The 26,191-nt window shown below is 44.0% G+C and overlaps 1 protein-coding gene across 10 annotated transcripts in view; it reads left to right on the top strand.

The window, feature by feature from the left end:
* Positions 1–26,191, top strand: part of CFAP70 (cilia and flagella associated protein 70) — a 246,210-nt gene that overhangs the window by 61,750 nt on the left and 158,269 nt on the right. For all 10 annotated transcript variants that reach the window (XM_070760789.1, XM_070760788.1, XM_070760785.1 and 7 more), the window contains 4 exons: positions 15,318–15,494; positions 16,669–16,851; positions 18,473–18,567; positions 23,023–23,122. In XM_070760789.1, coding sequence (XP_070616890.1) covers positions 15,318–15,494; positions 16,669–16,851; positions 18,473–18,567; positions 23,023–23,122 — 555 coding nt within the window. The remainder of the gene's footprint in view (positions 1–15,317; positions 15,495–16,668; positions 16,852–18,472; positions 18,568–23,022; positions 23,123–26,191) is intronic.

Below are 26,191 nucleotides of genomic sequence, written 5' to 3'. Positions count from 1 at the left end.
TCCCACAAGTTCTGAGGGGTGGTGTCTGTATTTTTATTAATTTCGAAAAATATTTTTAATTCCTTTTCCATCCATTCTTTATATTCTTTCTCTTTCAAAATATTTCTATTCATTTGCCAATTGCGATGTTTTTTAATATTTCTCATATAGACTATAACTGGATTATGATCTGCCCAAGTATTAACATCTATTTCTACGTCTTGTATGTACTCTGCTGTTGTTTTGGGAGCCCACACCATATCTATTCTAGTCCAAATTTTGTGGGGGTTTGAGTAAAAAGTATATTGCCTGCTATGAGGATGCCTTTCCCTCCATATATCATTCAATAGCAATTCTGCTTTCATTTTTTGGAAAGTTGAGGGCAGTAAATTCTTTTTTTTCTTTTTACAACTTTTCTTCACCCCCGAATGGTCTAATTGTCTATTTGTTATGGCATTAAAATCTCCAATAATTAACATATTTTCCAAATTTAATTCTAAAATTTTTTGATGTAATTTTTCATAAAATGCAATTTGGTCATCATTTGGGGCATATATAGAAACAATAGCAAGCGATTTGGGTTCAATATCAATCTGGACAATCAAAATTCTACCTTCATCATCACTATATAGTTGTTTGGAATTTATAGAACTCTCAACATACATTGCCACTCCTCTTTTCTTTTGGTCTGCTAACGCAGCATACATCTTTCCAATTTTATTATTTAACAATAAATTCCGATTACTTTTTTTTATATGCACTTCTTGGAGTATCACAATTTGAGCTTTTTGATTCTTAATTTTGGAAAACATTTGTTTTCTTTTTTTTGGTTCATTAAGTCCATTGACATTTACTGAAAAGATTTTTAAATCTCTCAATGTAGTCATTTGTTGTATTTCTTGGTTTCGCGTTGAGGTTGCTTTCTTCTGGCCCCATGGTCCTGGTCCTCCACTTGTGCAAGTGCCCCCATGGCTTCGGCCTGCATTGCTTCCAGTTCTTTTGTTATCTGTTCCATTTCGCATATTCCACTGTTTTCATAAAAGTCTCTTGCTTGGTCTAGATTCTCCAATTTATATCTCGTTGATTTCCATGTCAATGATAGACCTTGTGGAATAAGCCAGCGAAAAGTTATGTTTTCTTTGATCAGAAGTTTGGTCAAGAAATGATAGTCTCTTCTAGTCTCTCGAACACGTCTTGGGATTTGTTTTAATATTTTTATTTCTTTGCCTTGGTGTTGCAGTTGTCCCGCTCTTGACCAATGCAATATATCATCTCTCATGCTTTTTCTTACAAATTTGATGTGAATCTCGCGTGGAAGATTAAAACGGCGAATATAGCTGTTAGAAATTCTGAAGACTTCATCGATTTCTCTTTTTATGTCATCTGGGTCCATCTGGAGGATTTTCCCAATAATGTCAGCCATAATGGCCTTTAAATCTTCATCTTTTTCTTCTATTACGTTTTGAAATCGAAGTCCATATGACGCACGTTGCATTTCCAGATGTGTAATTGATTCATCATACCCTCTGTAACGTGAAGCAGCTTTGTCCTCCAAGTGACCAATTCTTTTCTCCACCTTTTCCGCCTTTTCTTCCACTGCCTTCATTCGTACTTCATTATCTTGCAAGGCTTGCTTAATCTCCTTCATCTGGTCTTTCATTTCACCTGTGTCAACTTTCATTTCCGCCATCTCTGCTTTAATTTCATCTCTCTGTTGTGTTGCGTCTTGTTGAGATTTTAGCATAAAGTCATTTAATGTTGTTAATGTCTCTTGGATTGAAGCCAGAGATGGTTGTTTCTCCCTATCCTTCTCCTTGGTGAACATAGTTGCAGATAAAGTCTGCTGTGCGGGAGATGGATGTGGTGAACTTTGCGGGGAAGAAATAACAGTTGTTTGCTTCTTGATTGTTTTAGTATGGGTGGAAGAACTTGACATTTTCAAATTTAAATTTAGTGTTATTTTATGTTAGCAGAATGTAAAGAGATTCTATAAATTCCAAACCCACAGTAACAGTTATACTAAATCAATAGCAATTAATTAATGGCAATAAAAGTTCTAATTCAAATAAAAGGCTAAATTTCAAATACACTTAAAATTTAAAATATATCTAATTAATGCTCAACTTATTTATTCTTATTACTCTAGTCAAAGTTTATATCAAGAAGATGTGAAGAAGAAGAGGGGGAAAAGGGGAAAAGGTTAGTTTAGCACAGCTGCAAAGATAAGGAGGAAAAGTCAGCAAAGTGAGAAGGAGGGTAAAAGCATGTGAAGAAAGGGGACAATCGGAGTTAAAGACTATTATTCAATTAGGAGGAACAGGGGACCAAAGACCAAAAGAAAATTTAGCAATGCATAAACAGAACCAATTGTAATATAATGTAATATAGAATTAAAATTCAAAAATTGAAATTATCAAAGGGAAAATGCAAGAAAGAAACAATTGATTGAAGATCTAATTTGTTGTCAGAAACACCTTAATGAGTACTGCAAAGGTATTCCGTTTTTTGAAGAAGGGTATAGTCTTTAGAAAATTTATAAAGCTTTTTCCAAGCAAATGCAGTTTAATCTCACGAAGTTAAAATGAAGTCGGTCCGTCTCTCACAGCCCAGGAAGAAATCTCTCCGCAGTAAATCCAACGAAAATGCTGTTAATCCACAAACCGCTATTAATCCAAACGAAATCCAATGGAAATAGTCCAACAGAATAATCCAAAGAAAACGTCGATTAAATAATCCAAATTTTAAAGTTCTCAAATGTAGGAAAAGAGTTTTTTTTCCCTTTATAAATGTTTATTCAGAATTTGTAGGTAAATAGTGAGCAGTCTGGTCCTTCCGCTAGAAAAATCCCAGCCCGGACTTCATTTTTCAACTTTCGGTAACCAAATGTTTCAAAAATGTTTCAAAAGAGGAAAAAAATTTTTTTCAACCAAATAATGTCATTTTGTGAATAATAAATCCTTTAATGTCTCATTCTAAAATCTTCTAGATCTCCTTGTTTGCAAAAATTTAACAGTTCAAAATAAGTGAAAGTGGTTAGAATAAGTTCCGGCTGTTAATTCGCGCCTGTATACAATGTTGTTTTAACAACTTTCTCTTTCGCCTTCGTTTAGACTCCGATTCAATTTTCTTGTTTTTTAAACTTCTTGTTTAGCATGGAACATAGAAAAAACTTTTACCTTAATTGTAGCTTCTTTGGCAATATTCCTTTTTCGATTAGGGTTGTTCAGTTTCTCTGCTTTTTACTCTCTTGATGTTTCTTGCTTCCCACTGGTTAGGTGGGATCGCAATGGCCGTGTCCTCTTGGAAGAGGACCGGTGCTCCCTGCACCAGAGCTGCAGGATGAACCCTCTGTCCTGGAGCCTCGGCGATGGCTCCCCGGGCAGAGGGGAATCCCCTTTTCTAGGATCGAGCCATCCGGACTCGATCCGATCGCGCTGGGGCGACCTCTGGGAGGGTTGGGGGGGTCTCGAGGCAGAGCCCTGCCAAGAGACTCCGCTGCGATCCTCAGCGAAACCGGAAGTCTGATTTTCCCCTTTTTCAGTGCCACTGTGGCACATTTATCCAGGCCAAACTCCATGCTGATGTCATTGCTGAAGATTCGCAGTGTTGGTTAGTGACTGTATCTCAGTTTCTGATTTTCCGTACAACTTCAGGTCATCCATATACAGCAGGTGTGAAATTTTTGGTGAATTCCTAGCAGTTTGGTAGCCTAGGTTTGTTTTCTGTAGGATGAGTGACAGCGGGATTATAGCGATGATGAATAGCAATGGGGACAAAGAGTCCTCCTGGAAGATGCTCCTTCTGATGTTGATCAGTCCATAGTTTTCATTCCCAACAAAAAGCTCAGTCTTCCAATATTTCATCGCCTTTTCTATGAATTTCCTGATGTTTTCATTGACTCCAATGACTTCCAGGCATTTTATGATCCAGCTGTGTGGCAATGAGTCAAAGGCTTTCTTGTAGTCAATCCAGGTCATGTATAGGTTTGTTTTCCTGTTCTTACAGTTCTCCAAAATCATTTTATCAATTAGGAGCTGGTCTTTCGTACCTCTACTTCATCTTTTATTGCCCTTTTGCTCCACTGGCATGATGTCATTTTCTTCTAGGTAGTCCTGAATTCTGTCAGCTATGATATCTGTCAGCACTTTGAGCAAGGTCGGCAAACATGTTATTGGTCTGTAGTTTCCAGGTATGGCTCCTTTCTGTCACGCTGGATATTGCCAGCCATAGAGACATTCAATAATTAAAGAGTTAACATGTGTGCCTTGTCATTAATCACTCCCATATTCCACGTCATATCCTCCTATATTACTTCCGCCTTATTCGTCTTGTCGTTCTGCTTACTCCCTTCTTCTCCAGACGCCATTATGTGAGCTGTTTATATTCTTTTGTTTCTCAAGACATTGTTTTTTACTTTTATAATAAAGAAATGCTTGTTTTGATTAACACTGCTTGGATCTCTTAAATCCATCGACCTCCACGGGTGTAAAGGTTCAAACGGACTTTTACTATCCGTGACATGGAAGCAGACGGATGGCTCTGCTTTAATTAATTAAGTCTGATATGCCTGCAAAGAAACAGAGATATTATCCTTTGCATCCTTCGGCAGCAGGCATGCCAACTCCACAAGAAGCTCCTACCCCCCTGATGGGGGAAATTCCTGCTGAAAGAATTTCACCTCTTGCCGAGATCACAGAAGAAATTCCAAGTGAGTCAAACCCCCTCATAGGAAATTTAATTACTTTAACAGAAAATGTTACGTTATCAGAACAGGCTTCCCAATTCTGTGTTCATGGTCAGACACAGCAATATTCAGAGCTGCAGCTGCAGGCTGAAGAAATAAATTCTCCTGAAACAGATAAGCGTTCCGCTGAGCTGGGAGCCCAGCAAAAAATGAAAGTTCTTAATGAGAAACAGATGTTCTCAAAAGGCTCTGAATCAAGTTTACAGGAAAGCCAACTTTTGCTAGCAGATATTGATTTACCTACTGCGAAAGCCTTTGCAAAAGATTTACAAAGAGATATCCAAATAGCTCAGGATTACCTCGCAAACTTTTATGTAAACAGAAAATCAACTGTCCTTACAAAGAGTGAAAATGAACTAATTGATTTCTATTGCAGTCAGATAACTAAGAAAGAAGAAAGATTAAGTGAATTGAGAAATATGCAAATGATGTTTTGTCAAGGGGAAATGCAGAAGTTATTAGAAGCTAAAAAATGGAGTCTGTGTGGGGGGCAAGTTCCCTGTTTTAAAAGCATTGGCGTCACGCATACCTTGGCATCCAAAGAACATGGTGCAGTGCCACCCAGTGGCCAAACTGAGAATTTACCAAAACCATTTTTTTCATTTCCACCAACTTTTTCATTTCCAAGCCAAATGATGAAAAATGATCCTGCACCCAAATGTCTTTTTACTCCAAAATGACCATACAGTGTTATCCAGTGACCGTTTTCAGCAATTTAGGTCACCAGAAAATTTATATGGCCAGAAAAATGTTAATCTGTGTCAGAAAGATTTCTTTTTAGAAAATCAGATAAATCAAGGAGCTTCAGCAGGACAATTCTACACTGCAGACAAAGGAAGGTTTGTACCTCAACTGACATTTTTGCAGCAAATACCGCAACGAAGCCAAGGAACACAATTTTCGCAGGTACAACCGCCACAAGTTTCTATTTCGCCCACACAATTGCCACAACCAGTTCAACCCGTGCAATTGCCACAGATTCCAGTTCAGCTGGCACAACCACTATTGGCACCACGTCCTCAACTGCCACAACCGATACCGGCTGCAATTCAAAGAAAATTCTCTACCTTGGCACCATTGCAAGGTGAATCCCAATTAAAGAATAGTGGGCGGAATTATAAGACATGGTTACATCAAATTAGACTGATATTAGCTGCAGAAGGGGTTGACCACATGACTTTCAACCCACCAAATAGACAGTGGACTAAAGAAGAAAGAGCTTTAGATACAAGGGCGACTATTTTGATTCTTATGTCTCTCGATACCGATTTATCAGTTAGATTTTCACTTGATAATACCGCAAATGCCGTGATCACTGCCCTAGACAAACTTTACCGACCCATTTCAGCTGAGGGAACATGTCTATTGTTCACTGACTTTTTCAATGCAAAACTAAAACCTGGAGAGAAAATTGCCCCACACTTGTCAAAACTCTTGGCAATGCAAAAGGAATTGGCAGAAAGAGGATATAATATTGATCACCTACAAATGACCACGGCAATCATCTCGTCGCTAAATGAGGACTGGAAAGAGGCTATTACAAAGTGCCATAGCATACCTCTACCTCAACGTACCACATCCAGAGTTTGCCAAATCTTAACGGAAGAAGAAGTCATTATGGAACGCAGGCTCAAATCCAGAACAACTACTTCTAGAGCTCCGGCGAGTTGCAGTTACCAACAAAGAGGTAACCAATCCTGAAGAACAGATTGTCAACGCACTCAATCTACTGATTCTCAATGCTCCCAATATCCTGCCCAGTCCAGAGGAACAGATCCCAGAGGCGGCAGACGCAGGGGTTCCAGTAACTACAGATCAACTCAACGAGGTTCCAGAAGTGAATCCCGTCCTTCAATCAATACTTTAACTCTAAACAACGTTCCTGATTCAAATTATGAGTACAACACAAGATATTTATGGACTTTAGATAGCGGAGCTGCTTTTCACATTACTTACCAAAGAGAACTTTTCACAGAATTACACAAGACTGATATAAAGGAGTTGTACTCAGTCTCAAATCACTTATGCAAAGTTGAAGGAGAAGGAACTGCCTACATAAAAGAATTGGATCAGATGATTCCACGTGTTCTCTACATTCCAAACGCTACAAGCAACTTACTCAGTCTTTATCATCTGAACAAAGACTTGGGCTATAAGGTTATGCTCCTACATAATGAAATCCACATTATTAAAAATGGAACTGTTGTCGCACATGCTATTCCGTGGTGGTGTTTATTACCTGAAGCTGAAACCTCGTGCACAGGTAGATGTAAGTATAAGCGTTCCAAACCATGAAAGCACAGGCCCAGAGAGAAAACCTGTTGCTACTATAGAAACAGAGGCTCATAAAGCCAATGAATTCCAAGAGGTTCCGCATAATGTTGCAAATGTTAACCCTGTACTAACCAATAAATCTTTTCATTCCAGGTGCATTCACCGTTGGCACCGTCGTTTGGGCCATGCTTTATACCAGCGTTTCCCAACCGGTGTGCCGCGGCACACTAGTGTGCCATGAGACACAGCCAGGTGTGCCGCGAAGTCTAGGGAAGCTCCAGCTGGGCGGGGCGCTGCCGGTGCCGGACCGCCGGTGCCTCAGACCTGGAGCTCCCACTCGCAGCTGTCCCCCGGCTACTGCCCAATGCAGCTGTTTCCGGTGCTCTCCTGCTGGGCCCCAAAGAAGGAAGGCGGGAAAAAGGAGAGCTTCATTATTCGCGCCTCCTTTTTCCCACTTTCCTTCTTTGGGGTCCAGCAGGAAAGTGCTGGAAACAGCGGCATCTGGCAGTAGCCGGGGGACAGCTGCGAGCACCGTTCCCCGTAAGCTGCCCCCTCTCCTCCTCCTCCTCCTCCGCCGCCGCCGCCTCCTGTCTTGGGGCACGATCTGCCCCCTCTCCGCCGCCGCTTCCTGCCTTGGGGCGAGAAATCCGGGAGTCCGGGACTGTGTGGCTTTGCGCCATGAAGAGAAAATGGCCGACTTTTCCCTGCTGCCCGAGCCGTTTTCTCTTCATGGTGCAAATCCACACAGTCCCGGACTCCCGGATCACTCACTTCTCCGGTCAGCAAAGCCATCTGCCCAGGAAAGCGCCGCACATTGAAAAAGTGCAATGCTTTTCTGGCAGCCGGCTTGCTGGCTGGAGAAGCGAGCGATCCAGGAGTCCGGGACTGTGGCTTTGCGCCATGAAGAGAAAACTGCAGCAGGGAAAAGTCAGCCGGGCTAACGGGAGGCGGCGCGTGGCTGGGCGCTGGGGACGTCTGGGAGGGCAAGGGGGCTGATTGCTGCTGCCTCTTAGCTGCAGAGCCGGCTGGCGGAGGCGAAGACAACAGCCGCCAGCTCTCTCCCTCCACTCTCTCCGGCTCTCTCACTTTCTTTTTCTTTCTGTTGCCGGCGTGGTGAACGAGAGAGAAAGACAGAGAGAGAAAAAGGAGGGGAGAGAGAATGAGAGAGAAAGAAAGCAAGAGAGAGAAAGAGAGGGGGGAAGGAGGGAGAGGGAAAGAGAGCAAAAAAGAGAGGAAGAAAGAAAGAAAGGGATGGAGAGAGAGAAAGAAGGGAAGGAAGGGAGAGAAAGAGGGAGGGAGAAATAGAGTGAAATGGAGGAAGAGATTTTTTTTGTCCAAACTTTTCTTTAGCCCCCCCTGCCCCCCCCCCCCCTCAGTGTTCCCCAGAATTTTGAAAATATGAATAATGTGCCACGGCTCAAAAAAGGTTGGGAAACACTGCTTTATACGATGTCTTATCCAAGATGCCTGAATTCGTAAATGGTTTTAAAGTTGATATTAATTGCCCAATTTACTTAGACTGTTTTGTTTGCAACAAGTCAAAATTGAAAGCTGCTCCTATTGCTAAGCATGCCATACGTTTGTCTACACGCATTTTTGATTTGGTTCATACCAACATTGTCGGTCCATTTCGGCCTACTAGGGGTAACTGTAAGTATTTCTTAACAATTGTTGATAGCTATTCTAGATATGGTTTTGTGTATCTAATGAAACAAAAGTCAGAGATGTTTCAGATCTTTACAGACTTTGCTGCACAAGTCTTCAATCAACACGGTGTCCGCATCAGAAGAATTCAAAGTGATCGTGGTGGAGAATTCATGTCCCAACAATTCCAAGGATGGACGAGACAGAATGGGATACGCCACCAAGCTTCAGCCACTTACACGCCAACTCACAACGGTATTGTTGAACGCCGCCATGGTGTTTTACAGACTATGTATCGCTGTCTCCTAGAGGACGCTGATCTCAACTTCTACTGCGGTGAAGCACTAAGGTATGCAAACTACATTGTTAACCGTACCTGGAGCAGTGTTTTTAAGCAAACTCCTTTCTACATGCTTTATGGAAAGAAGCCTGACATTCAAAACCTCCACATTTTTGGCTCGTATGCCATGGTTAACATTCCACTGGTCCAGAGAAAGAAAGGAGGTCCAGGGGCAGAAAGACTGAGATTTATAGGTTTTGATGAAAGTTCTAAATACTAAAAATTTGCTGACTAATCACACAGCTGTCATTTCCAATTCAGCTAAATTTGAGGAAGATACAAATTGGTCCAGAATACACAGTAATGATACTTCAGTTTATTTTCCTAAAGATGATGTTCAAGGTACAGCGCAACCTGACTCTCAGATAGATGTTCCAGATGTTCCTGATGATGTACAGTCTTCACCAGTCGCAGATGATGTTCCTAGCGATGCAATTGGAGACGGAGATGACCAAGATGATGAATGGACCACAGTTCTAAGACATTCCAAGAGAACCACAAAAGGAATTCCTCCAAAGAGATATCAAGCGCAAGTATTACAAAAATCTTTTCCTGTTCTTTGCAACGTTACACTTCCTCCTGAGAATTTTTATCAAATCAGACATTTACCTGAGTCAGAACAAGAAAAATGGTATGATGCAATGCAAGCTGAACTGGACAGTTTAAAGAAACTTAAGGTGTTCAAACACGTTGAACCTTCAATGAACAAGAAGATTATTGGCACACGATGGGTCTACAGAATTAAACAAAAACCAAATGATGAGAAAATATATAAAGCAAGATTAGTAGCACAGGGCTACTCTCAAATTTTTCCAGAAGATTACACAGATACTTATTCACCTACAGTTAAAAATGAAAGTGTCAAAATTGCCTTAACAACAGCTGTTGCTCTGAATTTAGAGGTTTTCCAGTTCAATGTCGAAACTGCTTATCTGAATGCTGATCTAGATGAAGAAATCTACATGAAGGGTGCGCCCGGATTCCAGGACCAGGAAGGTACCTGCAAAAGAGTCTGTACGGATTGAAACAATCTGGTTTAATGTGGCATAGATGTCTCATTGACAAACTAAATCCAATGGGCTTTATTAAGTCCGACTCTGATGAATGCGTGTTTACAAAAGGGCAAGGTAATGTTTATGAAATTATTCTTGTTTATGTTGATGATATTGTTTACATTGGTCCGAATTAACGTATGAGTGAAATTTTTGCAAAAGGTTTAGAAAGACACTTTACACTAAAAAGCTTAGGACACATTCATGATTACTTAGGAGTTCAGATTGAAAAAACTCAGAAGGGGTTTACCCTCTCACAAGAGAACAAAATTGATCAACTTTTGCAATATTGCAACATGACTGACGCACACCCATGTCGCTCTCCAATGCAGACAGACTTTTACAAGTTGACATATCAAGATAGTCCTCAGTTTAAGGACCAAACACTTTACTGTTCAGTCATTGGATCACTGTTATACATTAGCAGTTGGACAAGACCCGACAATTCACTTAGTGTCAATCTGTTGTCACGACACATTGGCAATGCAACTACATTTCACTGGACATGCATAAAGAGACTGCTGAGATACATGAAGTACACGAAAAACATGAAATTGTTCTTAGAACCAGAACACAACAAGTATCCTGAGCTGATTTGCTATGCAGATTCTGATTGGGCAGGTGATATAGAAACACGACAAAGTACTTCTGGTTTTATAATGTTTTTGAATGGTTGTCCAATTTATTGGAAAGTTAGAAAGCAGAAATTTATTTTTTGTTCTTCCACTGAGTCAGAATATGCTTGTGTTTCTGACTGTTGTAATGCTTTAACCAATGTTTCTGCTCTCGTTAATAGTATTTGGGGTGATCCCATGAAACCAATAGTAATTATGGAGGACAATGTTTCAGTTACATTCATAGCTGAAGCTGAATATGTTGGACCTTGTTCACGGCTCATCGACATAAGATATAAGAATGCAAGACAATACGTAAAACAAGGATTCGTGAAACTACATTAGTTCTTCAGTTACTATCACAGCTGTACTGTAGGCAAGCTGATTCAATTCTTCAATGGAAGTTACATTGACAGTTGCAAGTATCTTCCATTAGTGGGACAAGTCATTTCTTGCTTATGTTTTTTAAGACTGGCAGTCTCTTTCGCTCTGCATTGGACTCTGCATGAGCAAGTATTTGGCCCTTAAGTTCTTGCTGCCTTTGAGTCATAGTGTCAAGTGTCTCACCTGCAGCTTCTTGCTGTCTTTCCAAGTTTTCATCAGGTTCCAGTTGTGCAGTGACTCCAGATCTTTTTGGAGCTTCTACTGGTGCCAGATAAGATTTTGGTGTTTCTATTTTGAAAATTTTCTGTATTTCTTCTAATTCAACTTCACTGAACATTTGGTTCCTGATTATGAGTCATTGCTGATTGGCCAGTCGAAGTTCCGTTATTTTTGAGTCTGCATATTATTGTTTCCATAATTGGTACACCCGTCTTTGATATCCACGTTTTTCAGGCTCCGAGTTATAATAACACTTCATGATTGTGCGATTCTCTGACATTGAGAATTTCTGCTGCTTTTTGATTTGTAAGCTTTGTTTGTTTTGTTCCTGTAGCTCATTTGTAGATGGCTGCCCAGGTTCCACAGCAGCCAATGCAGTCCTTTTTATCCTGGGCGACAACCGAGTCAGTATGGACTTCTTTTTGTTTTGTCTCCCCATTAGTTTAAATGGGTTAGGTACGTTTAGTCTGGCTCCTCTGCTTTGACCACTCTGGCAAGATTAGATCTACCAGTAGTTTACCTCCGGCACAGCTCTCAGCTTCATTGAAGCACACAAGCCCCACTACCACGACAAGTCGTACCCATTAGTGGGGATGATGATGATGATGATGATTATATATATATATATATATATATATATATATATACATACACTGTATATATATATATATATATATATTTAAATTTGTATGCCGCCCCTCTCCGCAGACTCGGGGCGGCTCACAACAATAGTGAACACAATGTAAATACAAATCTAATATTTAAAAAACTAAAAAAACCCCATAATTAAAAAACATACACACAACATACCATACATAAATTATATAGGCCTGGGCAATGTTCCCTCTAATTTTTTTTCGGGGTGGGCGGAAAAGTATAGTGCCTGAGCGGCAGTCCCCTTGGGACTGGGCGGCATAGAAGTACAGTACAAATAAATAAATAAATAAATAAATAAATAAATAAATAAATAAATAAATAAATAAATCAGTCCCTTCTTTTTTATTAAAAGAAATTAATAATAAAACAAAGCCAAACTCTATTACTATTAAAACTAAAACAACCAGCAAATCCAAAAGCATAACTATTAATAAAAACAGGTGAGGGCTGGGGTTTTTTTTCTCTGTTATTATTTAAGTACCATATGCTTTAAATCAAGAGCCACTTCTCTCTCTGTTTCTCTCTCTTTCCTGTCATTCTCTGCCTCAATCATATTCTCATTTCTCTTTCCCCCCCTTTTTTCTATCATTTCTCTCTCCCTCTCTCTTCCTTCCACTCCTCTCTCTCTCTTGCTTTCTTCCTCTCTCTCACTCTCTTCCTTACTCTTTTCTCTCTCACTCTTTCTTTCTTGCTCTCTCACCCTTTCTTCCTTCCTATCTTCTCTCTCTCTCCCTTCCTTTCTTTCCTTCTCTCTTCCTTCCACTTTTTTCTTTGTCTCTCTCTTTTTCTTCCTTCCCCTCTTCCCCTCCCTCTCCCTCTCTTTCTCCCTCTCTCCATTTATATTTATCTCTTCCTTCCTTCCTCTCTTCCTCCCTTTCTCCCTCTCGTTCACTTTTCTCTCCCTTCCCTCCCTCCCTCCTTCTTTCCTCTCCTCTTTCCCTCCCTCTCTTTCCCTTCTTTCTCTCCACGTCTCCGGCGGGCAGCTGGCTTTGCTGACCAGCACAAGGCTCAAGCCAGCTGCCCGGGAAAGCCAGGAAGGTCCTCCTGCCCCCCCCAGCCGAAAACACAATGGAGGTCTGCCGCCACCAGCTTGAGCCTCCCGTAGCTCCACCCCGCTTCGCCTGTCATCCTGGACCTCCATTGTGTTTTCGTGGGGGAGCGGCAGGAAAGCCCTGTGCTGGCCAGGAAAGCTGGCTTTCCGGCAAAGCAGCACGCTTTTCAAATGCGCTGCTTTCTTGCAACTCTTTCCTGGGCAGGGGGGAGGGAGGAGGCCACTCCCCCCCCCAGGAAAGAGGTGCAGGAAAGCAGCGTGTTTAAAAGGCGTGCACGGGGGGTATTTTGGGGCACGCGCGTGCTCACGCGCGCAGCTTATGGGGAACGGTGGGCCTGGGGGAAGGTGTCTCAATTCCCCCATGCCTGACGACAGAGGTGGGTCTTAAGAAGTTTACGAAAGTCAAGGAGGGTGGGGGCAATCTTATTATTATTATTATTATTATTATTATTATTATTATTATTATTATTATTTAGATTTGTATGCTGCCCCTCTCCGGAGACTCGGAGCGGAGAAGTTATTGAATTCTGCTAAATCAGTTACTTGTGTGAGCTTTCTGGATGTGATTGCTGCTGCACACGCTGACATGTCCTTGCAGCAAATAGCAAACAGCCTGGTCAGCTTCAGCACATTATTGCAGTCTGATTCAGCCGGAGCAGCTGGTTGGCCTCCCAGAATACCCCCAATCAGCTGTTCCAGGTGGCAGGGATTGCCACAGGCCATCGCTGCCTCCGTGCCTCGCATTTTTGGCTACACTCAGTGTATAAGAGGCTGTTCTTATAAAACACAAATGTACACTGCTCAAAAAAAATAAAGGGAACACTTAAACAAAACAATATAACTCCAAGTAAATCAAATCTCTGTGAAATCAAACTGTCCACTTAGGAAGTAATACTGATGGACAATCAATTTCACCTGCTGTTGTGCACATTCAACTTTGTACAGAACAAAGCATTCAATGAGAATATTTCATTCATTCAGATCTAGGATGTGTTATTTGAGTGTTCCCTTTATTTTTCTGAGCAGTATAGTTCCAAAAAAATCCTCTTTTTATTTCAATGGCTGTGAATTCTGTTCATAAGTCCCAAACAATGTTAATTAGTCTGACAGAAGTCTTTCGGGAGAAGGCTGATAAGCACCAACCTTTATCACTCTTGACACACTGCCAAAGACCTAATAGACCAGGAGCCTTGCAAGGCCAAACAGAACAGAAGAGTTAGAATGGAGCTGCTGAGACACGAATTGAACCAAGTTGCTTCCTGCAACGAGCACATCCGTTTGCTCCTCTTTTATATCCTAGGGGAGGTGCCAGTCATCTCCAAGCCTTACTCCCGAGTAGTCTTTTCCCTCTGCAACTCTTCTTGCCTTCTGGCAGCTCTGAGCATGCACGCATTGGGAAGAGGCTCCCCCTGTCCCTCTGCCTCACCTATGTCAGTCCCTGGAGACTCTGGAGTCAGCACAGAACTCCCAGATGGCCTGGGCCCAATCTCTGCCTCAGATGCAGAGCCTTCTCCAGACTCCAAGACTGGCCCAGGCTTCTTCCCAGCCTCCTCACTGTCTGACTCTGCTGTCAGCTCTGTAGGCCACTGGTGAACAACAACAGATGCACCCAAATTTTCACCCTCTTTTTGGGGGGGATACAGGGAGCAGAAGTGTGTCTTATACTCCAAAAAAGTACGGTAATTGTGTCAGTGTCAGAAAAAAGTAAGCCTTCTCCCGAAAGACTTCTGTCAGACTAATTAACATTGTTTGGGACTTTTGTTTCTATACGGGAGGTATTCAAGTCCCCCATGTAATAATAAAATAACATTGGTCAACACACACAAAAATCATCACTAAAAGTAATATGTCTGTTTTATGGACTTGATGCGCTGATTCCAAAAATAGGCTTAGTTTTGCTCTATCACAGAAAGGGTCTGATATAGAAGCATTTTTGTTATTATGTTATTTCTGATATGTAGATTACTGTTTTCTTAATGTTGCCAGTATATTTCCTATACCTTATAATAATGATGTTGCTCCATGGAAACTATACCTGCTACAGAAAAACTATATACATTTTTCAAATCAGAACAAAAATGTGATTCAGAAAAATACAAGGTCAACTGCGATGATTACCAAAAATATTTTTTGTAAACCTGTGTAATTCAATGAAAGGCTAAACTGATGAATGACTGAGGGTGCATCTAGTCTTAACGAAGAGACAGATTTGGAGAGAAATGATAGCCATCTTCCAATACTAAGCATTCAATTTCCTCTCAACTTCCTGCCATATTTGGCCTCCAAGCCACTTATCAGCTTCATTGCACTGCTCCCCTTTTTCCCAGTTTATACATTTAAGTTTGCTCTGATTTTTCAGGCTTCCATCGATGTCTTGGTATCTGTCCAGGAGAGCTTACTGACTCAACATCAGCTCTCCGAAGGCAATCTCCTGAGAGTAACCGTAGAAGCACTCTATTCCACCCCCGAGGCATTTATCACCACCGGGCCTCAATTTAATTACATGGTCGGCTTTCAGGTGCCAGCATTTGGTGATGTGAGTTGGTGAAATCCCACATTCCTTTATTCCTTGTTTTCTCCTCTGCCTCCCAGCAATTTACCTCCTTCAAGCAAACAGAACAGAACCTGTTAAGCCAAGAAACTGATTATCAGCTTCCTGATCCTCACTGTTTGAGGCTGCAGCCACATGGTAGAACTGAAGGGTGAAACTAGTGCTGCAAGGCGGAAAATTGCTGGGAGATAGAGGCAGAGGCAGAATTTTCTTTTCTTTTGCTAATTAGACTGATGAAACTGGATGCAAGGAGGTAACTCAATAACTATAAATGTCTGTAGAATGTTAAAATTATTACTTATTTTTTAAAGACTGCTTTAATATTGTTCTAGACAACTTGATGAAATGAAAAAGCTTTTTAAAATAAATGCTTGATCTGAAGAGGCCCAATGCTGTTGTATGTTCTTTTAAATAGCAGAGAATAATGTATACTTTCAGAAAGCAACATCAATTTTAAAGATTTATAAAAGTATAATTTGAAATGTAACATTGTCCTGTTTTAGTATTAAGATAAGGCATCTGAGTTAAATCCTGACTTAGTCATGTTTGGAGTAGATCTATTTAAATATTTGGGAGGAGTTAATGTGACTACATTTAAGAAAGGTTTCGGCATTAATATACTGCCAAAATGTACATTTCTCCAATTCTTTGCTATTTCCATGGGTCAGGCACACACGCACAGAAATACTGTGTACAAACTGTGTACATTATCTGTACTGTTTGTGGGGAGGCAAACTGCTGGAGGCAGAATTTTTCTCTTTGTTTTCCTTCCTCAAAACTAAGGTGTATCTTATACTCTTGTGTGTCTTACATGCTAAATTTTTCAGTACTTTGACAGAATTTATTAACTGAGATTCTACAGATCCAGGCTTCAGGCGTATATGGAAGGGATGATCTTGATTAGGAAACAACCCAGAAAGTGATTGCCTGGGCACAAAATTTTGGATACACAATTAATTTGGTGGAATGGGACAAAATTTGGGAAGTAAATTATAAATTAACTATACATCGGTGAAATATAAAGAAAATATTTATAACATGTTCTACAATACATCATGGATGAACATGTTGCACGAAAAAAGCTGCTAAGCTCTTTGTCAGTGTATCAATGACTTCTTAACTCTGTGAATTCAAGAAATGTTTCCTGGGACCTTTTCAGAAAGAATGCCCCTTCCTGTTCAAGAATGGGACCCTGAAACTTGGCGGTGAGAAAGAACCTCTGCCTCGGCCCAAGAAGTGGCCAGTTGCCAACATTTTAGCTCCTGGAGGACAGAACATCCCAGATGCTTTCATTGTTGGTGGGGCCTTTGAGGAGGAAGATGGAGAACTGAATACTCCAGAGGCAAGTACAACACAGCTGGAGAAACAAATTCCTTACAGCAGGAATTGTAGTCCTCCGGTTGTTGGTCAGCTACAATTCCTAGCTCTCTTGGCCTTTGGCAGAACGCCTGCAACCAGCAGTGTCCCAATTGCCACTATTCCATCCACCTGGGCCTGTGAGAACTACCGTCCTAGATCAACTTAGTGGCTTCTTTCTCCTTAGAGTCCCTTTTCCCTCTAGCAGCCAAGAATGAGCCTAGATTTGGGGCAACCATTATATCCGTCCTATTGTGAGTTCCATTGGGCAAAATAGGCAATGTCGGTTGATGGCAAGCTTCTTCCAAGGCCAGGTGCCCCATACCATTCTTCATGTTATTTACACTTTGAGAAGAAAAGCTGCTCCTGCTATTAGTTGGTCTTCTTTTTACTTTTTCTGTGTCATGTTAATTTTCCCCACCCAGTACAGTACATCAACCAATATTTGTTCCAGTCTGTTTTCTTGATCTCTTAAGCTCTAGATGTGAATAGACTGGTTCTTTTCTCCTCCCTCCTCCTCCTTCTTCCTTCTCCTGTGTCATGTTAATTGTTTTCCCTAGGCCAGTGATGGTGAACCTTTTTTTCCTCGGGTGCTGAAAGAGCGTGCGCACGCACTATCGCACGCACATGAGTACCCACACTCATAATTCAATGCCTAGGGAGGACAAAAACGGCTCCCCCCACCTCCTGGGGGCCCTCTGGAGGCTGGAAACAGTCTTTTCCCAACTTCTGGTGGGCCCAGTAGGCTCGTGTTTCGCTCTCCCCAAGCTCCAAAGGCTTCCCTGGAGCCAAGGGAGGGTAAAAACACCCTCCCCCATCCCCCCAGAAGCTCTCTGGAAGCCAAAAACGCCCTCCCAGAGCCTCTGTGCAAGACAAAAATCAATTGACCAGCACACACATGCATGCTGGAGCTGAGCTATGGCAATAGATCACATGCCATCAGATATGGTCCATGTGCCACCTCTGGCACCTGTGCCATAGGTTCACCATCACTGCCCTAGGCAATCAATAAATATTGGTTCCAGTCTATTTTCTTGACCTGAACAGACTGGGTCCTCCTCCTCTTCCTCCTCCTCTTCCTCTTCTACTACTACTACTTCCACTACTTTTTCTTCTCCTCCTCCTCCTCCTTCTCCTCCTTCCTTTCTTCTTCTCCTCCCTCCTCTTCTTCCCCCTCCCTCCTCCTGTCTCCTGTTAATTCCCCCCCCCCTAGCCCATCAACAATTACTGGTCCAGTACAAATAACAAGAAATATTGGTGCCAGTCTAATTTTTTGATCTCTGAAATTCTACACCTGAACAGACTGGGTTCTTTTCTCCTCCTCCTCCTCCTCCTCCTCCTCTCTTCCCCTTCTCCTTTCCCCCTCCTCCTCCTTGCCTTCAAGTCGGTATTGACTCCGGAAAGCTAGCTAGACAAACCCCTGGTGGTTATCAGGGCAAGATATTCAGAAGCAGCTTTTCTATGCAATTCTTTCCAGGATTGCAGGAGAGGAGGGATTGCTATCTACTCAGCTAAGCCAAGACTAGAATTTCTGGTCTCTCTGTTTCTAGCCTTGTGCATTATCCATTACACCTAATTGTCTCTCTATTTCTCTCTCCTTTTTTAAGGATCGGGAAAGCAGGATTCAGGCTGAAACTGTTAAGAAACGGATCGTGTGGGACTTGGACAGGCGTTGCTACTTGGATCCTATAGCTGTGCTATGGTGAGAAGATTCATGTCATTTGCCAGCAGTTGGTAACTTAATGGGATGAATTAGGGCAGGGGTCCCCAAACTTTTTACACAGGGGGCCAGTTCACTATCCCTCAGACTGTTGGAGGGCCGGACTATAAAAAAACCCTATGAACAAATCCCTATGCGCAATGCACATATCTTATTTAAAGTAAAAAACAAAATGGGAACAAATACAATATTTAAAATAAAGAAGAAGTAATTAAGTAATTGTTGTGGTTAGCTCTGGCCCAGCTCCTGCCCCAAGGACTGTGGATGTGGGGGAGACATCCACATGCTGCAGGCCTGTTTTGCTCCCGGTGGAATCTGCTGATGAAGGCTCCTCTGACCAAGAAGACATGAGTGACAGGGAGGAGGAAAGTGTGGCAGACAGCTCAGAAGGAGATCAATTATCTAGCTCCTCCTTGGATTCGGAACAAGAGTTAATGATACAACCACACATGCGGAGAGCGATGCATAGACAGCAACAACTGAGATGTTATTATCAAAGAAAACGAAGCCACTTGTGGTTGGGTGGGGTTGTGGTAATTAGTGAGGCTGCTATAAATAGCAGCCGGTGGGTTTGGCCATTGTGGAGGATTATCTGATCTGATTGTGTTTTGTGCCTGCCTTGTTGACTTTGACCTTTGTGTGCTGATTTTTATCTGCTTTGAAACTAAACCAGAGCAAAGTGTGTTTCACTTTGTGAAAGGATTGTGAATTGCCTCACAGCTGCAAGCTAAGTATCTCAGAACTGATAAGGGACTTTTACAAATTACCAGTTTGTTTGGAGACGAGTGCTCTTTGCTATACAAAAAGAGTGCTTAGTTTATTTGAATTTTCGGTATAATGAACATTGTTTTGAATTTTCTAATGTGCGTGTGTCTGAAATTTGTATCTGTGAATTTTTGGGAGAATTCTACCAGAGAGCTCGACAGAACAGTAATAAAGTAATTTATACTTCTTTATTAACAAGTAAATTTAAACTTAAATCAACAAACTCCCTCCATTTCTCCTTCCTTCCCTCCCTCCCTCCTTCCTCTCCACTTCTCTCTTCCCTCTCTCTTTTTTCTTTTCTCTCTCATTTGTTTCATTTTCCTCTCCCTCGTTTTCTCTCCATCAGTTTCTCATTTTTCTCTTTCTCTTTCTCTTTCACTCTTTCCATCTATCCCCCTTTCTCTCTTCCTCTATCTCTCCCTCTTTCTTTCTCTCTTTCTCTCTGTCCCTCTCTCTCTCTTCTCTTTCTCTCTTTCTTTCTCTCTTCCTCTCACTCACTCTCTTTCTATCTCTCCCCCTTTGTATCTCTCCCTCTTTCTCTCTCTCCCTCTCTCTCTATCTCTGTCTTTCTTTCTCTCCCTTTCTATCTCTCCCTCTTCCTTTCTCTCTCCCTCTTTCTCTCTCCCTCTCTTTCTCTCTCTCTTGCTTTCTTTTCTCACTCTATTTCTATCTCTCCCTCTCTGTCTCTCCATCTCTCTCCCTCTCTTTCTCTCTCCCTTGCTTTCTTTCTCTCACTCTATTTCTATCTCTCCCTCTCTCTTTCTCTCCCTCTATCTCTCTCTTGCTTGCTTTCTCTCTCACTTTCTCTCTCTCTTGCTTTCTTTCTCTCTCCCCTCCTTTTTCTCTCTCTTTCTCAGACACCATGCTGGCAACAGAAAGAGAAAGAGAGACAGCACGGAGGGTGGCTTGCCGGTCCACGGTCCCATGGATGAGCAGCCCCGCATGGCCCCAGCACCGGACTTCGCCGTCGCCTCCACCCCCATCCGGCTCTCTAGCTAACCCCCTGAATTCACCCGAACGGAGGCGGTGGCTTCAAGGGATCAAAAGCTGGTCCTTCTCGGCGCTGCGTTGCTGCAGCCTCCGAGCTCCGCTGCTGTCCCCGGGCACTTTTACCTCTAAGCTGTGCTGAGAGAGAAAGAGAGAGAGCACGGAGAGCACTGGACTTCGTCGTCGCCTCTGCCCCCGTCCGGCTCTCCAGCTAAGAGGCAGCAGCCACGTCCACCCTTCGCCCTCCATGGTGCCCAGCGCCCGGCCCCATGCCGCCTCCGCCTCCCGGTTACGCACCCGACCTCTTCCTGCAGGAACGGGTGGTGGGGCGCTGCGAAGGGCTGTGCTTGAAGGGCGCCATTGTTGTTGCGGCGCAAAGCCACACAGTCCCAGATCGCTCACTTCTCCGGCCAACAAAGCCGGCTGCCTGGGAAAGTACATTTGAAAAGTGCGCTGCTTTCCCGTGCACCTGGCTTTGTTGGCCGGAGAAGCAAGCAATTCAGGACTGTGTAGCTTTGCACCGTGACAATGACAACGGCGCCCTGGCGGCCTTCAAGCGCGCCCTTCGTGGCACCCCACCACCCGTTCCTGCAGGAAAAGGTCGGGCGTGTTACCAGGAGGCGGAGGTGGCGTGGGGCTGGGTGCTGGGCACTGTGGAGGGTGAAGGGTTGGATGTGGCTGCTGCCTCTTAGCTGGAGAGCTGGACGGGGCGGAGGCGACGGGTGCTGTGTGCCGTGGAGAGCGAAGGGGTGGATGGGGCTACTGCCTCTTAGCTGGAGAGCCGGACGGGGGCAGAGGCAACGGGCACTGGGTGCCATGGAGGGTGAAGGGGTGGACGTGGCTGCTGCCTCTTAGCTGGAGAGCTGGACAGGGCGGAGGCGACGGGTGCTGGGTGCCGTGGAGAGTGAAGGGGTGGACGGGGCTACTGCCTCTTAGCTGGAGAGCTGGACGGGGTGGAGGTGACGGCGAAGTCCAGTTCTCTCCCCTCTCTCTTTCTCTCTCAGCACAGCTTAGAGGTAACAGTGCCCGGGGACAGCAACGGAGCTCGGAGGCTGCAGCAATGCAGCGCCGAGAAGGACCGGCTGTTGGTCCCTTGAAGCCGCTGCCTCCTCCGTTCGGGCGAATTCAGGAGGGTTCCTGAATCTCCTGTCCATTCACCACGGAGGAGGAGGTGGCGAGGAGGCAGTGCAGAGGCAAGGGACGGAGAGGAAAGCGGGCCTGCAATTGGCCCCTTTCTTTCTCGCCTTTAGGGAGAGGAATTGTTGCTGCTCTGCCATAGGGCAGCAACAGTTTCTCTCTCTAAAGGCGGAAAAGAAAGGGGCCAATTGCAGGCCCGCTTTCCTCCCCGCCCCTTGCCTCTGCACTGCCTCCTCGCTCAGCAGCAGACCGCGGTGAGTGGACAGGAGATTTGGGATCTTATTATATCTATTGATAAAATCTCGTGCGCTGCTGTGGGCCAGATAAGTTGCCTCAGCGGGCCGCATCCGTCCCGCGGGCCGTAGTTTGGGGACCGCCGATTTAGGGGAATCAAGCAATTAAGGGCAGAGACTTGGAGATTTTACCCTCAATTCATACCTCTGATTGGCACAGTGGTTAGAGTGCAGTATCGCAGGCTACTTCTGCTGACTGTCTGCAGTTTGGCATTTCAAATCTCACCAGGCTCAAGGTTGACTCAGCCTTCCATCCTTCCAAGGTCAGTAAAATGACGTCTCAGATTATTGGGGGCAATAGGCTGACTCTATAAACTGCTTAGAGAGGGCTGTAAATGCTCTGTAAAGTGGTATATAAGTCTTAACTGCTATGGCTAGTCCTTTCTCCCTCCCTCCTTTCCTTCCTTCCTTCCCATGGTGGCACAATTGTTAGAATGCAGCATTGCAGACTAACTCAGCTCACTGGCAGCAGTTCGATTCTGACCAGCTTGAGGTTGACTCAGCCTTCCATCCTTCTGAGGTGGGTCAAATGAGAACCCACATTTTGGGAGGCTGACTCTGTAAACTGCTTAGAGAGGGCTGTAAAAGCACTATAAAACGGTATATAAGTCTAAGTGCTAAATGCTATTGCTGCTATTGGCTAGCCTTCTCCAAGTTCTCTAACTGAGGATGGTCTTGATTTTCTTTATGTTTATTAATGAGTTCCTTGAGCTAAAGCGCTGCATAAATGTTAATAACCTTCAGTACAACAGACTTGCTTGTACTGGTATTTGTCATGCATTTCACATATTTGTCCATCAAGAAACTTAACCGATTTATTTATTTATATCCCATGTCTGTTATTTTTACAAACAACATAAACTGGTGAACATCTATAAACCCTCCTTCCTTCTTCTTCCCACAACCACCCTTTCAGGTGGGTTCAGCTGAGGCTAAAGTCATCCAGCCAATTTTTCAGGTCTAAAGCAGGACTAGAACTCCCAGTCTCCTGGTGATATCCTTATCCTTAATCCTTATCTTTTATCCTTCATCCTTTATCTTTGTCTAATTCACCTCACCTTAAACATCATCTTATCTTTATCTTACATTGTTGACTTTGAACATCCAACTGGAAGCATCTCAGTGTTGACTATTTCTCTCCACACTGCAGGTTTCCACCTTTGCCATCCATGTGGCATGTCCGCACTGCCCTTTTGAGCATCGGACTACAAAATGGTTTTAACTGATTTGCTCTTGGTCTCTTCCCATTTGGCAGTTTCCGCAAGCGGATTGCCGATTGCCGGTGTTGGCCTGTGGAAATTACTAGGGTGCCACTGGTCACATCCACAAAAGTCAAAGCTGGCAAAGGAGACAAGGTAAGGTGCCAGTTCATCCTCTTCCTCATTACTGCTATATTTGAATCCCACCGTTTTTGTCCTTTCCTAAAAAATATTTCATTAGCTCAAGACAGCAAACATAATACTCCTCCCTTCTGTTTTTCTCACCACCACAACCGTGTGAGCTGGATTGGGCTGAAAGGGAATGACTGGCCTCAAATCACGCAGCTGGCTTTCATGGCTAAGGCGGGACTAGCACTCACAGTCTCTTGGTGACTGGCCCAAAATCACGCAGCTGGCTTTCATGGCTATAACTCACAATCTCCTTGTGATTCACCCAAAGTTGTCTTTTCATGCCTAAACAGCACTACAACTCCCCATCTCCTGATGATTGGCCCAAAGTCACCCAGACAGCTTTAATCCCAAAAAGAGAGGGTTTAAAAATTCATCACCTCTTGTTTCCTGCCCAGCACATTCACCACAACCTGGGCCTCTCTCTTTACTGTAAAAGTAGGTTTGCTAGGAGTAAAGTTAGGTGTGGTTTTAAAGTTGGGTGTGACTTTTTAAATACTGCAGAAGGGATTCTGGCTGAGGGTAGTCCTTGATTTATGGCCCAGTAGCTTGGTGTCAATCCAGATTCAAAATTCTGATGGTTGCTTTTCCTATCCTGCAGCCATGGAGCTGCGCCTTCAGTATTAAGCAGGTTTGCTGCCTTGAGCCAATGAAATGCAGCTGTTTGCAGCATCCCACAGTCATGTGACCACATCTTACTCTGGTTTAGCCAAAAAAACCACACAACAACCCTAATATTTGCTTCCACTGGTTGACTTAATCCAGGAGTCCCCAAACCCAAGGCCACGACCCACTACTGAGCTTTAGCCCTTTGGTACTGGGTCATGGAAGTGCTGGGTGAGCGCACACACATCCTCACTTGTGTGAGCAGCAGACAAGCATGGATGCATGCAGGTGGAGCTCCCACCCCACCCTCCCTCCCGCCTGCCAGTACACAAAGCCAGAAAGAAGAATTCTGGAGAATTGTAGCTTAACCACCATGTTGTTTACTTCACGAGGTCTCCAAAAAAAAAAAAGATTGAGAAATCGGTCACATGAGTGATCCGATATACTATCATTATGGGTTAAGACGGTAATGGGCAAACTCCATTAAAACCATAAGTTAACTACCTATACTTCATTTGGGCTGCTATGACTATCATTTATTTATTTATTAGATTTGTATGCCGCCCCTCTCCGTAGACTCATGACCAATGTTCCCTCTAATTTTTTTTCGGGGTGGGCGGAAAAGTATAGTGTCTGAGCGGCAATCCCCTTGGGACTGGGCAGCATAGAAGTATAAATAAGTAAGTAAGTAAGTAAATAAATAAATAAATAAATAAATAAATCCCTTCTTTTTTATTAAAAGAAATTAATAATAAAACAAAACAAAACTCTATTACTATTAAAACTAAAAACCAGCAAATCCAAAAACATAACTATTAAAACAGGTGTAGGCTGGGGGTTTTTTTCTCTGTTATTATTTAAGTGCTTTTACCATATGCTTTAAATCAAGAGTCACTTCTCTTTCCTGTCATTCTCTGCCTCAATCATTTTCTAATTTCTCTTTTTTCTCCCCTTTATTCTATCATTTCTCTCTCTCTCACTCTTTTTCCACTTCTCTCTCTCTCTCTTGCTTTCTCTGTCTCTCTCTCTCTCTTGTTTTCTTGCTCTCTCTCTCTCACTCTCTTCCTTCCTCTCTCCTCTCTCCCTTTCTTTCTTGCTCTCTCTCACTCACTCTCTCTCTTCCTTCTTATCCTCTCTCTTTCTCTCTCTCTCCCTTTCTTTCCTTCTCTCTTCCTTCCACTTTTTTCTCTTTCTCTCTCTCTCTCCCTTCCTTCCTTCCCCTCTTCCCCTCCCTTTCCCTCTCTTTCTCCCTCCCTTTCTCTCCCTCTCGTTCACCTTTCTCTCCCTTCCTTCCTTCCCTCCTTCCCTCCCTCCCTCCTTCCTTCCTCTCCACTTCTCTTTCCCTCCCTATCTTTCCCTTCTTTCTCTTCACGTCTCCAGCAGGCAGCTGGCTTTGCTGACTGGCACCAGGCTCAAGCCGGCTGCCCGGGAAAGCCCTGTGCCAGCCAGCAAAGCTGGCTTTCCAGGAAAGCAGCACGCTTTTCAAACGGCCACCTTTCCCCCCCTGCCCAGAAAAGAGGTGCAGGAAAGCAGCGCATTTGAAAAGCGCGCTGCCTTCCCGGAAAGCCGGCTTTACTGGCCGGCACAGGGCTTTCCCGCCACCCCCCCCCCCAAAACACAACGGAGGTCCACCACCAACCGCTTGAGCCAGGATGACAGGCAGGGCGAAGCGGCGTGGAGCAATGGGAGGCTCAAGCTGGTGGCGGCAGACCTCCATTGTGTTTTCGGCTGGGGGGGGCAGGAGGACCTTCCTGACTCCCTCACCCAGTGCTTCACCCAGGATGACAGGCAGGGCAAAGCGGCGTGGAGCAACGGGAGGCTCAAGCAGGCCGCACTTTTCTTTCAGCGAAGGAGCTACGCAGCCAGAGACTTTAAAACAAAGGGATTAATGCCAGCCTTCGTGTTTTTCTTTCGGCTTTGGGCTGGACCGGAAAAGCCAAGCGGCAGGAGTCATTGCCAGCCCAGCGGCGCTTTTACATTGATTCTTTTGTTTTAAGGTCTCTGGCCGCTTAGCTCCTCCGCTGAAAGAAAAGCGCGGAGGCTGCCTGTCATCCTGGGTGAAGCACTGGGCGAAGGGAGTCAGGAAGGTCCTCCTGCCCCCCCCAGCCAAAAACACAACGGAGGTCTGCCGCCACCAGCTTGAGCCTCCCATTGCTCCATGCTGCTTCGCCCTGCCTGTCATCCTGGCTCAAGTGGGCGGCGGTGGACCTCCACTGTGTTTTCGGGGGGGAGCGGCGGACCTCCATTGAGGGCGCTGGGCGAAGCGCTGGGGGGAGGGGGTCAGGAAGGTCCTCCTGCCCCCCCCCCACAACAGAGGTCTGCTGCCCCCCCCCAAAACACAACGGAGGTCCGCCACCACCCGCTTGAGCCAGGATGACAGGCAGGGCGAAGCAGCGTGGAGCAACGGGAGGCTCAAGCAGGCAGCCTCCG

Source organism: Erythrolamprus reginae, chromosome 9 (assembly GCF_031021105.1).
Source record: "Erythrolamprus reginae isolate rEryReg1 chromosome 9, rEryReg1.hap1, whole genome shotgun sequence".
NCBI lineage: Eukaryota > Metazoa > Chordata > Lepidosauria > Squamata > Dipsadidae > Erythrolamprus > Erythrolamprus reginae.
The sequence above is the reverse complement of the archived record's forward strand: the minus strand, read 5'-3'. Positions and strand labels throughout refer to the sequence as shown.